The sequence below is a fragment of the Bos taurus genome, chromosome 11, assembly GCF_002263795.3.
Source record: "Bos taurus isolate L1 Dominette 01449 registration number 42190680 breed Hereford chromosome 11, ARS-UCD2.0, whole genome shotgun sequence".
Classification (NCBI taxonomy): domain Eukaryota; kingdom Metazoa; phylum Chordata; class Mammalia; order Artiodactyla; family Bovidae; genus Bos; species Bos taurus.
This window is the reverse complement of record NC_037338.1, coordinates 77,887,898-77,901,278: the sequence shown is the minus strand read 5'-3', so window position 1 is coordinate 77,901,278 and position 13,381 is coordinate 77,887,898. Positions and strand designations below refer to the sequence as shown.

Genomic DNA, 13,381 nt, shown 5'->3' with positions numbered 1-13,381 from the left:
AATTACCACCCTGCTTCTCAAACTGAAATGTGTACACTGGTCATTTTGGGGTTCTCATTCAAATGCAAGTTCTGATTCCATACAGCCCAGTAGGGCCTGAGAACCTGCATTTCTAACAAGCATTGCTGTGATGCCAATGACTGGACCATGCTTTGGACAGCAAAGAGTTAAAGAATAAGAAGGTCCAGATCACACAATCTATTTTCTGCTCCTTAAGTGGAGGCTTATGCCAACTTCAAAGAGGATTCTGCCTCCATCAGCTAGTGCACGGATGTGGGTGAGAGCCAAAGAAAGTAGTTAATAATAGTGAAAATATGAATTTCAAAATTATAATAGTATCTGCTTCTTGAATAATCAACACAAGAGTCAGGGGCTTTGTTTAGCTTTTTACATACTTTAGTTCATTTAGTCTTTAAGTATCCTTGTGAAGGATATAAGTTATTATTAGCATTCTGGGGATGTGGAAACAGATATAACATCAAGCAACTTGCCCAGGTATGCAGAGCTTGAAGAGAGTGAGGTTAGATTTCAAACCCATGCCCCAGAGTTCACATTCTTAATCATTATGCTAGAGAGCCTCTAATGAGCCTGGACTCTGGGCAGACTGAATCTCCAGAAGGCCCATCACTGCAGAGGATACTGTCTCTTATTCCCACTGGACTGGTTAGTAATAGCCATAGTTGTCACTTTGGTTAGATAGTGCTTTGATGATTTCCAGGCTTAGATAAGGACATTTTCGCATTGAGACCCAAAGCTTTCCTTGAGAGGATATGTAAAACATACCTGCTCATGTTTATCATCTTTGGTGTAGCCAAAGTGGTCCACCAAGACCTTGGAGACACGATCAGGAACTCGACCGTTAACCCAGTACAAAGCCTTGTTGACACTGTCTGGGAAAAATCCTTCCTTCCCAAAAAGAGCTTCAAGTGTTGGTTCAAAACCTTTTCCTTCCAAACCAATCTGAGAGAGAAAATCAGGCAAGAAACACCATCAGGTTTCTCTGTTGTCTGTCCATCTCCCATTCCCCTATTTATGCTCAATTTATTAAACAAGTACTTTGTGAATGCTACTGGGCAGGAGTTGACCTGAGCACTCCACAGGAGTTGTCTTATTTAAATCTCACCAGAATCTTGCAAGGCAAAACCTATTATGTGCTTGTTTTTTGGAAGAGGCAGCTAAGGTTCAGAGGGGATATATAGTTAAGCTGAAGATTCTGGTTTGGGGGTGAATTTGGGGTTTGAACCCTTGGATTTAGGGTGTAAGTGCTTTTCTGAGACATCGCACTTCCGTTCATATAAGGAGTCGTGCTCCACATGGCCCCTAGTGGGGAGGCAGGAAGAAGAGGGGGGAGGGAAAGAAGTGATGGTATCACTGCCTGATGATTCTTGTTCCTCCTGTAACTGGCTCATGGCTCCCTTGACTTGACTATTTATGATGTAGGCCAGAATGGGCTAGAAAACATAAGACTCTGGTTCAGGCCCACACATACCTCAAAGAGGTCAGCTGAAGCAAATCCAAAGACTTTGAGGGTCGTTTTCAGCATGCTTTCTTTAGGAAGGTAATTGTTTGGATCAAATATAAGATTTCCTTCGATTTTGGCTGAGACCAGGTCAAGTGATGGCAGAGAAATCGATTTGGAAAACTGATAGCTCCGGGAAAATTTCTTGAAATCCATGATAGTTGGAAGCTGAGATTTTTTCAGAGCTTCTTCCACTAAGCTTTTCAAGCTAGATAAAAAGAAGGAGAGTATTTTGAGCTGACACACATCATGTTACTCTCTCCCAAGTCAACGTGGATTTCCATTCTCTACCAAACTCTCTGGGTTTTATTTGCCCCCAAAGCTTGGCTCAGATCTGCTGCACTTTCACACAGATGTTGGTTCCAGAAGAAAGAACAGCCTGTAAAGGGCAGGCAGTGGCTAAATCAGAATTGAGGTTTGGAATTTCAGCCCCTTGAGGCAGATGCAGGAAAATCACTTTACTTACTCCTGGACGTACAAATCTTCTGAGTTTAAGATGTTGGCGATGTGGGAAGCCACAAAGTTCTTCACTTGCTCATTCTGTTCCCCAGAGAGAAGTTGGGTGATTTTGCTAATATCCGACTGGGAAGGACTCCCCATCAGCATGAGGTAGGCAGCCAGCCGCTTATCCCCTGGAGAGGTGTCATCGAGGAAAGTCTGGAGAAGGACTTCCCGGACCTGTGGCCCAAAGACAAGACTATCATCACTGTCAGAACATGGAACATGTCTGGCAAACATGCCTGATCTTATTTTGCAAGTGGGATTTCTCTCTCTGAATTCTTCAAATGCTGTTACTGAACCTTCTTCACCCAGAGCAACCAGCTCAAGGAAGGGTTCTCAGAAGACACCTATCAAATGTATGTTGAGGGGCTTCCCTGGTGGTCAGTGGTTAAGACTTTGCCTTCCAATGCAGGGGGTGTGGGTTCAATCCCTGGTTGGGCAGCTGAGGTTCCCAAATGCCTTGTGGCCAAAAAACCAAAACATAAAACAGAAGCAATATTGTAACAAATTCAATAAAGACTTTAATATAGTCTACATCAAAAAGAATCTTAAAAAATATGCATGCTGAATTCAACTGCATTAAAATACACAAGTTATGGCCAAGTTATGACTTGTTGGAGATCTGCCACTAACTGAAGATAAAGATGTTTTAACATAAATTATTTCAATATGAGAGTAAAGGTAAGGAGGAATCAGGAGAATTTGATGCTAATAAGTAAGTCAGGTTGTCTGCAAAGCTGTGGAATCACCATCACCACCTTTGGGGGCCAGTTTGACTCTCTTAGTCTAGGGAAATTGGGGGAGAAAAATCAGACATGTTTTCCCAAGATAGGAATGATGGTCAATCTGGCGAGAGGACAGCAGGTAGTGAAAAAAATCACACTTCGCCTGCTGAAGTAGCAGGAAGGTCAACTATTTTTCTCATGTCTGCATGTGGTTAGGCAGTCAATTGTTTAGTCTCTTCTTGTAACCCCATTGACTGTACCTCGCTAACTGTCCATGGGATTTTCCAGAGAAGAATAGTGCAGTGGGTTGCCATTTCCTTTTCCAGGGGATCTTTCCCACCCAGGGATTAAACCTGTGTTTCCTACATTGGCAGGAATATTCTTTAGCACTGAGCCATCTGGAAGCCCCAGGCAGTCAATAGGTTATTGAAATTTGCAATTAAAGAGCAGTAGAATAAAGTCCGGAGAAGGCAATGGCACCCCACTCCAGTACTCTTGCCTGGAAAATCCCATGGATGGAGGAGCCTGGTAGGCTGCAGTCCATGAGGTCGCTAGGAGTCGGACATGACTGAGCGACTTCACTTTCACTTTTTACTTTCATGCATTGGAGAAGGAAATGGCAACCCACTCCAGTGTTCTTGCCTGGAGAATCCCAGAGACGGGGGAGCCTGGTGGGCTGCCGTCTCTGGGGTCACTCAGAGTTGGACACAACTGAAGCGACTTAGCAGTAGCAGCAGCAGAAAAAAGTCAGTAGAATGGTGAGATTTAGAATCTCATTCCAAATCTTTGTCAATCTGAATCAACTCGTCATTTTCGGCCCTCTTCTGCTGACCTTACCTCGTCACTAAGCTCCATTTTCCGCAGGGCCTGGATGGCAGCCTTCTGAATCACCAGGGATGGCTGTTCACTTCTGATACATTTCAGGACTGAAGATGTGAGTTTGGGGGTTAGTTGCTCCATGGTTTTACCAATATTTCCTATGACCTGCATTGAAAATAAACAAGAGAGAATCAGGGCACAGAAGGTGCAGTGAGGGGTAGACAGAAAAAGTGTGTTTGAAATGATGCCTATTATACAAAACCAACACACAAAAAACTGAAAATACCCTCAGAATCAGGTAGGTGAGATCTTCGTTCCCAGTGCAGTCATTGCCAATCTGTTCTGACAGGTAATCAGCAATTTCCAGCAGGTCCTGTGTCCATGTAGGGTTTGTCTTATGATAGCTACAGAAGACGAGTTAGGATTCAGCAAGCATAGCCAGGTTTATCTTAAAATATACACTGATGTTCGCTGATTTCTTATTTCAAGTCATTACTTTCAAAATTGACCAGTAGACAAACGAAAGGGTAAGTATCAGAATTTGCAAGTGGAGGGAGGGTACAAACAGAATACTGACACATGGGGTCATCCTTCGCTCCTACGAGGAGAACCAGTGGAAAACTCACTTGTTGATCATGTGACTCAGAGCATAAAACGTGAGCCGGCTCTGCTGCACTCTTGCGGTGTTAAAGACCTCCCGCAGCCTCTCGGCCGAGGGCTCTGGGATCAGGGCCACCAGGTAGGTCACGGCATCTATCAGAAGGGGGTTGGCTCTCTCATTTTTCAGCCACTGGAGGATGTGAGTGTAGCACTGGGGCTGTCCACACTGAATCAAGGCTTGTAAAGTGATGGGACTGGGAAGAAAAGGGCAGAGAAAGAAAGATCACCTTCTAGGCAGCTAAAACCTCCTTGGCCCACAGTGTTCCCTCTGTCAGGAATTCCCTTATTCAAGATCCAAATCCAACCATCTTCCAGAATCTAACTCAGATCCCTAGAGAACAGAGAGGCCTTCCCCATAAGTAGCATCCCCTGGAGAAGCACCACGGAGCAAAGTCTGAAGAAGGACCCCCTGGACTCAACACCAGAGAGGACTGTTACCCTTTGGTCAGAAGATGGAACATGCCACATAAACACTCACCCAGTCCCCAGTCCCTTCTCTGACCTTCACAGCACTAAGACTGCACTGAAGTAAAGAGAAGTCACGGTATTATTTGGTTTGCTTGAGTTCTCTCTCCTCTAGCCTACAGGCTTCCAGAAAACACAGACTTCTTTTCCTCTCACACTTCCCAGGGTACTCATTATAGAATGAGGGATTAAAGATACCCATTAAAATGTGGGAAAGATTTTCCTCCTATCTCAACACATAAATATTTATCTACCTTGGATGCAATGTATGCGTGTGTGTTACCCATGTATCTCTAGACACCTTAGCTGACATTTCTCTATCAAGCAAACATTTACTGACTGACTCAATTGATTAAATGGGTTGAAATTTCAATGGTTTCTGAGATTGTCTGGCCGAGGTCTCAGCCAGCTCCCATGGGCTCATAATCTATGAAGGTTTGAACTGCGACTGCTCGAGAAATACCTGGACACCTCGATCAGCTTCGGCAAGAGGGAGGTGACCGCCTCACTGCTGAGGCCTCGCAGCTCGGTCACTAGTTTATGGAAGAGGTTGGCTCTCTGGGCATTCTGCTCAGAGACGTGCAGTTTCTGCAGCTCCTGGAGTGTCTTCACAATGGCCTCAGCGTGGTTTGGAGGTGACGTGGACCTGGTGCTCTCAAAGGCAAGACCCACTGCCTCAGTGCCTGGAAGGAGGAGTGTGTCAGAGGGATTCCAGCTTACCCCTGCATCTCAACCTCATCTTTCTTCTAGAAGCTGGAGATCCAGGAGGGGTCAGCAAGAGGGGGGCGGAGAAAAGAAGCCTCTGACTTCAGTGTTTCCCTAACTTGCCACCCTCTCCTTGTGATTAGCATGAATATTGTGCATACCTGCTGTTGCTTCAGTCGTGTCGGACTCTTTGCAACCCCATAGACCGTAGCCTGCCAGGCTCCCTTTTCCATGGGATTCTCCAGGCAAGAATACTGGAGTGGGTGCCATGTCCTTCTCCAGGGGATCTTCCCAAGCCAGGGATTGAGCCTGAGTCTCTTACATCTCCTGCACTGGCAGCCGGGTTCTTTACCACGAGCACCACTTGGGAAGTCCAGTGTTAATATTATTCCTCAATTTAAAGATAAGGGAACTAAGACCCAGAGGTGAGCCACTTACCATGCCCAAGACCTTTCTGGGTGTAAGAGGCAGAGCTGGGATTGAATCCAGGCTTGTTCGACTTGTATTGGATTGAATGACCTTTTTGCCCAAAAGAACTGGTGAGGAGGTGCTGCTGACATAACAGCGGAGGCTAGACTCACTGGCCCTCACCTGTCCTGTCTTTCCACTGGGTCTAATGGCAGTTTGTGTGTGTGTGTTGGGGGGATGTTTTGTGTTCCCTCCATCACCCTGTTCTCACCTCTGCCCAGGAGGTGGGTGAATCGGTGGTGCGGAGGAAGGAGTCCTGACTTAGACTAGACCTGGAGGCCCATTCTGTACCGCCTCTAACAGTCTGTGACTTTGAATACATCACCAAGCCTCTCTGTGCATCCCTTTCCTTCCGTAGAATGGGTGTAAAGGCACATGCTGCCACCACCTGACACCACAGGTGGCTGAGAATGAGGTAGGGCACACGGCTCACTGACATACAAGAAAGGTGCAGGCTGAGGTTGGTTTCTGTAGTTCCCTTCAGCTCTAAAGACTGATTCCTGACCTTTCCCATTTGCCCTACCTCGCTCAGGCCCAGCTGTCCAATTTACCAAAGGTGGACTTGGGAGGCCAGTTTCCTACTTCCTAAAGCCAGGGAGCTTTGGGAGAACTCTCTCCTTTCCTAAAGGGGAAAGGGATAAATCCCATTGCCACCTGACATTCTGAAATGAACAGGCTTTCTCAGGAGAATGGCCCATGGCCAGAAGCCCAGAGCCCAGGACTCTCACAGGGCCCAGCAAGGAGCTAAGCCATGGTTGGTACCCCATGGGCAGGTTTCCCAACCCTGGCAACCATCACACCTTACCTTCCTCAAAGAAGCGGCTGTTGATCTTAGGTGTGTTTTCAAGTTTCAAAGTCTGTGTGACCTGTGCCATCATCCCGTATTTGTTCCTGGCAACACAGGAATCACAGCACGTCATGGATGGCCAGGCTCCCCGCTGCATCCTCTGCTCTTCACGTGGAATGTCTCCCCTATCTCTGCTCCTCCCCAAATCCTGCTCCCCTTTCAAACCATACTTATTTATATCCAGCTGTCCTTGACCCCCTGTGAACAGCAACAGCTCCTTCTGGTCATGCTGGCTGTCCTTCCATCAGAAGGACACATGCACCTTACACTCTCCACCGTTCCAGAGTGCCCAGAGGGAATGAACCAGCACTAAGCTCCAAAATTCTTCTGTGATCTCCCATAGTTCAGTGCCAAGAATATAGATAGTGGTTACTCAGTCAACACTAGTTGGCTGACCAGTTTGCAAAATGGATATGTAAGTCTCTAGGCCAATTCCAACATCTTCTGTAAAGCCTTTCTAACCTGAGCAGCTAGTAATGGTTCCAGTTTTTCCTGATCTCTAGCCCTTAAAGTCTGGATCTCAGATATCTTTTGTTGGTTTTGAATTGTTCCTCATGCCTAAGTCTTTCCTACCAAACGGCCTATTAGCTTGAGACAGGAGGACAGAAATACATTTTGTTTTGTACCTTTTCACACCTCCTCCCAGGCACAGCCTAGCTTGCAACAGGGCACCGAGAAGCATTCAGCTCCTAATGGCCCCATAAATAAGGAATCGGGGCTACAGCCGGGGACCTACTTGTAGGAGAAGGGCAGGAATAGGTGTTGCTCATTGCAGATAGCTTCTGACACGTGCTTCTTCCTTGGGTCCAGGGTGTACCGGCAGGACTGGCTGCTGCCAATCAGTGTTGACAAGGGGCGGGTCTGTGAATGGGATCAGGGGAAAAGCATTTTCATCAGTCCCTGGGGCTTGAACCTGAGTCTTCTCCCATATGTATTTCCCTTCAGGGAAGAAAGTGGGGGAACAGGGGTTCTGTACCACTAGATAAACTCAGAGAGAGAAGAGAGCTTCATACTTGACTTTTAGTCAAGGGGATGAAAACCCAAAAGCTGAGTCTGGCTGTAGACTTTCCTTATTTCACTCCAGGAGACTTCTGATCTGTACAAAGTATTTATAACCTGGAATCCAGCACATGGGGCTTCCTAGGTGTCACTAGTAGTAAAGAACCTGCTTGCCAATGAAGGAAACACAATGAAACATGCGTTTGATTGTTCCCAGGGTTGGGAACATCCCCTGGAGAAGGGCATGGCAACCCGCTCCAGTATTCTTGCCTGGAGAATCCCATGGACAGAGGAGCCTGGCAGGCTACAGTCCACGGGGTTGCAAAAAGTCAGACATGACTGAAATGACTTAGAATGCATGCACACATCTAACATGACTCCCTGTCCTACCGCACACGAACACTTCACACCTGTTCCTACGCTCCTTATGTTTTCTCTGCCTAGAATTTTTTCTCTGGGATCCCTTCTAGCTCTAACATTCCATAATGTTAATAATGAAGAGGCTGCTGCCAGTGTGCATAGCAATGCTGATGTGAAACTTACCATGCCTCTAATCAAAGCGAGTGGGCTAACTCCCGTGCTAATGGGCTGGAAGTGATCACACTTCTCCAGGTTTCTTTCAATAGATATTTCTGTTGCCACATTTCCCTTCTTCGTTTTAACAGTAAAGTCTGTGGAGCAGTTTCCATACACGGTATCCTAGGGCAGCAGGAGATACAACAAGTGTACTCAATGCAGGGAACCATCTTTAGGTGCTTGGGGTGGGGCTGGGAAAGAAGCCTGTAAGAAAAGGCAAGGGCAACACGGATCTGGGAGAAAGCTTCGTCCTCTTGGACAGAACATGGGTGCGGTTGGTTCCCGGGCACAGGGTGGGCATGAGAAAACCTCTTAAGGGTGGTCCTGGCTCTGAGGTACACCTCCCTGCCCTCCTAGGGCCCGGCCAACACTGGTTGCATATTCTGTGCTCTCGGAGCCTTTTCTCCATCTCTCATTTATGGCATGTACTCCAATCTGCTTTGTGTTGTATGTGTCTTGGTTCTCCCCCCAGAACCTGAGACCTCCATGTGCAGGGGCCCCTGCGGGATGCAGCAGTGTCTGCTCCCCGTGGAGCAGACAGAGCTCAGAACACAGTAAGAGCTCAAAAATGTTCACGGGACTGAACTAAGCTGAATGCATCCTCAGAGCAAAACCTGGGATTCTTAAAAGAGGCTGACAAATAGATTCAATTATTTTCTGTGTTTAAAATGCGCACAGGGGACTTCGTTGGTGGTCCAGTGGTTAAGACTCTGCCTTCCAATGCAAGGGGCACAGGTTCAATCCCTGGTCAGTGAACTAAGATCCCATATGTTGCAGAGTGTGGCCAAAAATTGCATACACACACACACACACACACACACACACACACAGGCCTTACTGTGCTCCACCTTGTGGAAACATAACAAAATCAAACAGAGGGTAGGGTGGTCAGGACTCCCCGGAAACTGCTATAAAATTAGACCCAACCTGCTCAGGCTGTGTGGGCTGGGCCCTCAGTGAGCCCGGAAACCAGGGGAGCTCTGAGCAACATGTTTCACACCAATACAGGGCCTCCTGTGTAACTAGCCATGCAGCTGAGCCCACGATCCAGTTGACGTATAAGTGGAACCCAGCTCCATTATATGAAGAGGAGTTCAAAGGACCACTATTATCAGCTTTTAAAATTCTCACCAGAAATAACACTTGCTTAGCCTCTTCTGTTTCTGGGGGAAGCAGGAGGGCAGAGATGATGCCCCTCTTGATGTTGAGGATGTGTTTAGGCTCTTCTTTCTCTGGGTAAAGTAGAACTTGCTTGCCTTCAGGAACAGCCAGCTTGAGGTCGTACCTGGTGCAGAGAGAGGATGGTCACCGAGGGTCCCTTCTCTACCGTGAGCCATAGGCTAGGTGGCTTTGCAGCCTCCTTTTTACTATTTTCTTTTTACATTGTTTTTGATAAATATCAGCACATATACATATATTTTCAAAAAAGTATACAAGTATGTGTATGCTTCTGGTATTCTTTCATTTCTTTTCCTTTTTTTTTTTTTTGGCTTGGCTAGGCTCACCCAGTCCCTCTCTCTCCCCATATCAGGCTCTGCAGCCACGCTCCCCACAGAACACCCCACTGGGCCTTCCATTCATGTCTCCACACTCATATGATCTTATACAGAAGCGTGGGAGTGAAAACGCCTTCATAGAAATAGTTTGTCACTGCTGGTTTTATCCAAATGGCATGGCATCATGCATACTTGTGTTTATCTTGTGCTTCTCATTTAATTCTACTCCATGAAGTCCAGGTTCGATGCACGATACTGGATGCTTGCGGCTAGTGCACTGGGACGACCCAGAGGGATGGTATGGGGAGGGAGGAGGGAGAAGGGTTCAGGATGGGGAACACATGTATACCTGTGGCGGATTCATTTTGATATTTGGCAAAACTAATACAATTTGTAAAGTTTAAAAATAAAATAAAATTAAAAAAAAGACTTTAATCATAAAAATCTACTTAAAATGTAAAAAAAAAAAAAAAAAGAAAATCCTTGAGTCATCTGGTAGCACTCTAACAGGTTCTTTTTACAAAGCTGTATAACAGTCCACTCTGTGGTTATCTATTCTTTATTCAGATAGTCTCCTATTTGATGGCATTCACCTTTTCTCTTCCTGGGTGTTTAAATTTTTTTGCCCCACCAACAACACTGATACAAACATTCTTATGCATCTATCTTCACATGTTACTACTTTTCTTTTTAGCTATGTCAAAGGCTCCAAGTATTTTTCATTATAATTTACTCAATTGACTAAAGGCACTCCTTTGCAGCAGCAATGTGTGAGGGTATGCTTTGCCTCACAGGCTTGCCAGCAATAGGTGCTATTGCTGTTTTAAGTTTCTGTAGTCTTAAGGGTATAAGTGAGTATAAGGTGATAAATATCTTGTTGCATTAATTTCATCTCCTGACCACCAGCGAACTGGAGCTTCTTTCCATACATTTGTTGGACATTCCTTCACTTTCATATGATCTCAGGCTATGGCTAAAGCCTGGGTCAACTCTGATTTTAGGGACCTTTCTTTGGGGACTTCCCTAGGGGATTTCAGAGAGCCTGGCACCACCTGCTCTAGCTGAGTCAGAAGAAAGAAAAAGAGATGAGGGATGCTTCCCACAGCCCTACATCCTCTCAGAAAATTCCAGACACTGTGACACAGGCTCACAGGAAAGCCTCAAGGTGGCCAAAAGCAGGAGTCTTTTTTGTTTGGATGAGGGTAAGGACCAAAGAAGACTTCCCTGGTGGCTCAGATGGTAAAGAATCTGCCTGCAATGTGGGAGGCCCTGTTCTCTGGGTTGGGAAGATCCCCTGGAGAAGGGAATGGCTACCCAGTCCAATATTCTTGCCTGGAGAATTCCATGGATAGAGGAGCCTGGAGGGCTACAGTCCATGGGGTTTTAAGTCGAACATAACTGGAGCAACTAGTCAAAGTCAGAGCAACTAACAGACAAAGACCAGAGAGCAACTCCTACCCCCTTCCATCACTGCAGCCCCACTCCCTCCAATGCTTCCAAGTCTTGGATGCAATAAGATGTGCTGGTAAGAGACAGAAGCACCAGGGCCTATTTTGGCTTCCAAGTCTAAGGTTTAACAAATTGAAAGATAGGCAGGGAAGGAGTGTCCATTGTTACCAAATCAACAACCCCATGACTGTCTGTATTTGCACACACTTAGGGCACTACAAGGGCTTCCCTGGTGGCTCAGATGGAAAAGAATCTGCCTGCAATGCAGGAGACACTGCAAACTGTGATCTGGAGATGAGGCAGGGGTGATGTTCAAAAAAATCCAACAACCAAAACACCATGAACACTGATCAGTCAGAAGCGCTGCCAGCTGTAAGCAACAGGAAAGGTCTGGTCAGCGTGCACTGGCAGGACGTCAGCCCTGGAGGGGGACCCGCTCAGGCCGTGGCTCTCCCCGGACCCCTTGAAGCTAGTGTTCTCTGCTGAGCCGAGCCATGTTTGGTCACAGCAAGTCCTGCCCGGACCCTCTCTGAGGACCACCAGGCACAGTCTTGTTTCATTCTTTAAACATGAATTCACTTGTTTAAACAAACCATCTCAGCTTTATTGTCTCAAGGAGTTTTAAAGTGTGAGATCTTTTAGAACCATATTTAAATGATAATTAGGGAAACTTCAGTAGGGGAGGGTAAAGACTACTTCCCTCTTTTTGATTGTTGTGAAAACTCAGCAATTCCCTGTTCTATGGTGAATAGAGTACAAATACGTGTATTTACATATGTGCCCAACAATAAACACATACTCACGTCTCCCTTGGACACACACACACACTCATGCGAAACACATGCCATGATGCCCGGGGCTCAGAAATTTGAACGCACATGCCCACATCTTACTTGGACATCGCAGCAGCAAACTCCTCAGAGTTCTTGGTCTTCTTCAGCAAGGCCTTGCCCTCAGGGTTGAGGCCATCCACCTCTTTCAGGGTGCAGTCACTCGTCTTCAGGATGAAGTTGCAGAGTTGGGGGACCTCCAGCTCCACCTGAGAAGACAGGGTAACAGTACATTAAGATTCTCCACCAAGGACACAACACTCCTCCCCAGCTCAGGGCTTTCTGACCTTTCCCATGTTCCACGGGACACCATACTTCTGAAGTTTTCCCCTTTGTATGCAAAGGATGATAACTTTTTATTGGTTCTAAATGTACTCCTTGTTAGTATAAAGAGGTACAACTGGCTGGAAGAAATGCAGCTGAGGAGTGAGGGTTTGGAAGAAAACCAGGAGGCAGGAGGAGGGCTATCATTGGTTTCAACAGTAAATGCTTCCTTCATGTCAGTGGAAAAACCAAAAATCCAAGACCATGTGTATCTATCCGGGCCTGTTCCGAGCTTCCCATACAGCTGGAGTTTAAGTAGTTCCCTCTGTGTTACCCAGCGCGGTTTAAAGAGCTTTCTGCAGTGCTGGAGATGGTCTGCTTTCTCACTATCCAATATAGGAGCCACTAGGTGTGGGGGCCAACTGGGCATTTGAAATACAGTTAGTGTGACTAAATACACCAGTGTGAATTTTTACTTTTATTCAACTGATTTTTATTTATTTAAAACTTTTTATTTTATATTTAAATATAGCCAAGTAGCAACTTTTATTCAATTTAAATAGTCGCATGTGACTAATGGCTACCTTACCTGACAGCACAGATGCCGGTGCCCTAAAAATAAGAGGGCGGCCCGGTTTGACTTCTCTTTCCCACATGAACCCCAATAGTTGCCCTTAGATCTGTTCCACAGAACATGGATACGAGTACAGTCTGTCTCAACAACTGGTGAAGTTTTATCTGAGAACAAACTGCACGTTTAAAATTTTCTGTTCTGTTTGTTTTTAGTTGTAGATACTATTTCAGTTAGATGATAAAAGCCACACTCCAGAATGCTTTCCTGGGATGCTCACCCACTGGACATCTCTTAAAATGTTAAATCTATTGGTCTGCAATCTTGACATTTTAGATCACATATTCTAATTACAGCTCGGAAAGAAAAGTGAAAGTGAAAGTGAAGTCGCTCAGTCATGTCCGACTCCTTGCGACTCCATGGACTACCAGGCTTCTCTGTCCATAGGATTTTTCTAGGCAAAAGTACTGGAGTGGATTGCCATTTC

At 46.0% G+C, this 13,381-nt stretch overlaps 1 protein-coding gene across 1 annotated transcript in view; it reads right to left on the bottom strand.

Moving 5' to 3' along the window:
• APOB (apolipoprotein B) overlaps positions 1–13,381 on the bottom strand; it is a 41,971-nt gene that overhangs the window by 26,687 nt on the left and 1,903 nt on the right. Inside the window, exons 4-15 of the mRNA XM_024999521.2 lie at positions 12,123–12,268; positions 9,416–9,569; positions 8,252–8,407; positions 7,446–7,570; positions 6,668–6,753; positions 5,153–5,372; positions 4,191–4,418; positions 3,851–3,968; positions 3,583–3,729; positions 1,986–2,197; positions 1,490–1,727; positions 784–960 (exon numbers count right to left, since the gene is read on the bottom strand). Of these exons, the coding sequence (XP_024855289.1) occupies positions 784–960; positions 1,490–1,727; positions 1,986–2,197; positions 3,583–3,729; positions 3,851–3,968; positions 4,191–4,418; positions 5,153–5,372; positions 6,668–6,753; positions 7,446–7,570; positions 8,252–8,407; positions 9,416–9,569; positions 12,123–12,268 (2,007 nt within the window). The remainder of the gene's footprint in view (positions 1–783; positions 961–1,489; positions 1,728–1,985; positions 2,198–3,582; positions 3,730–3,850; positions 3,969–4,190; positions 4,419–5,152; positions 5,373–6,667; positions 6,754–7,445; positions 7,571–8,251; positions 8,408–9,415; positions 9,570–12,122; positions 12,269–13,381) is intronic.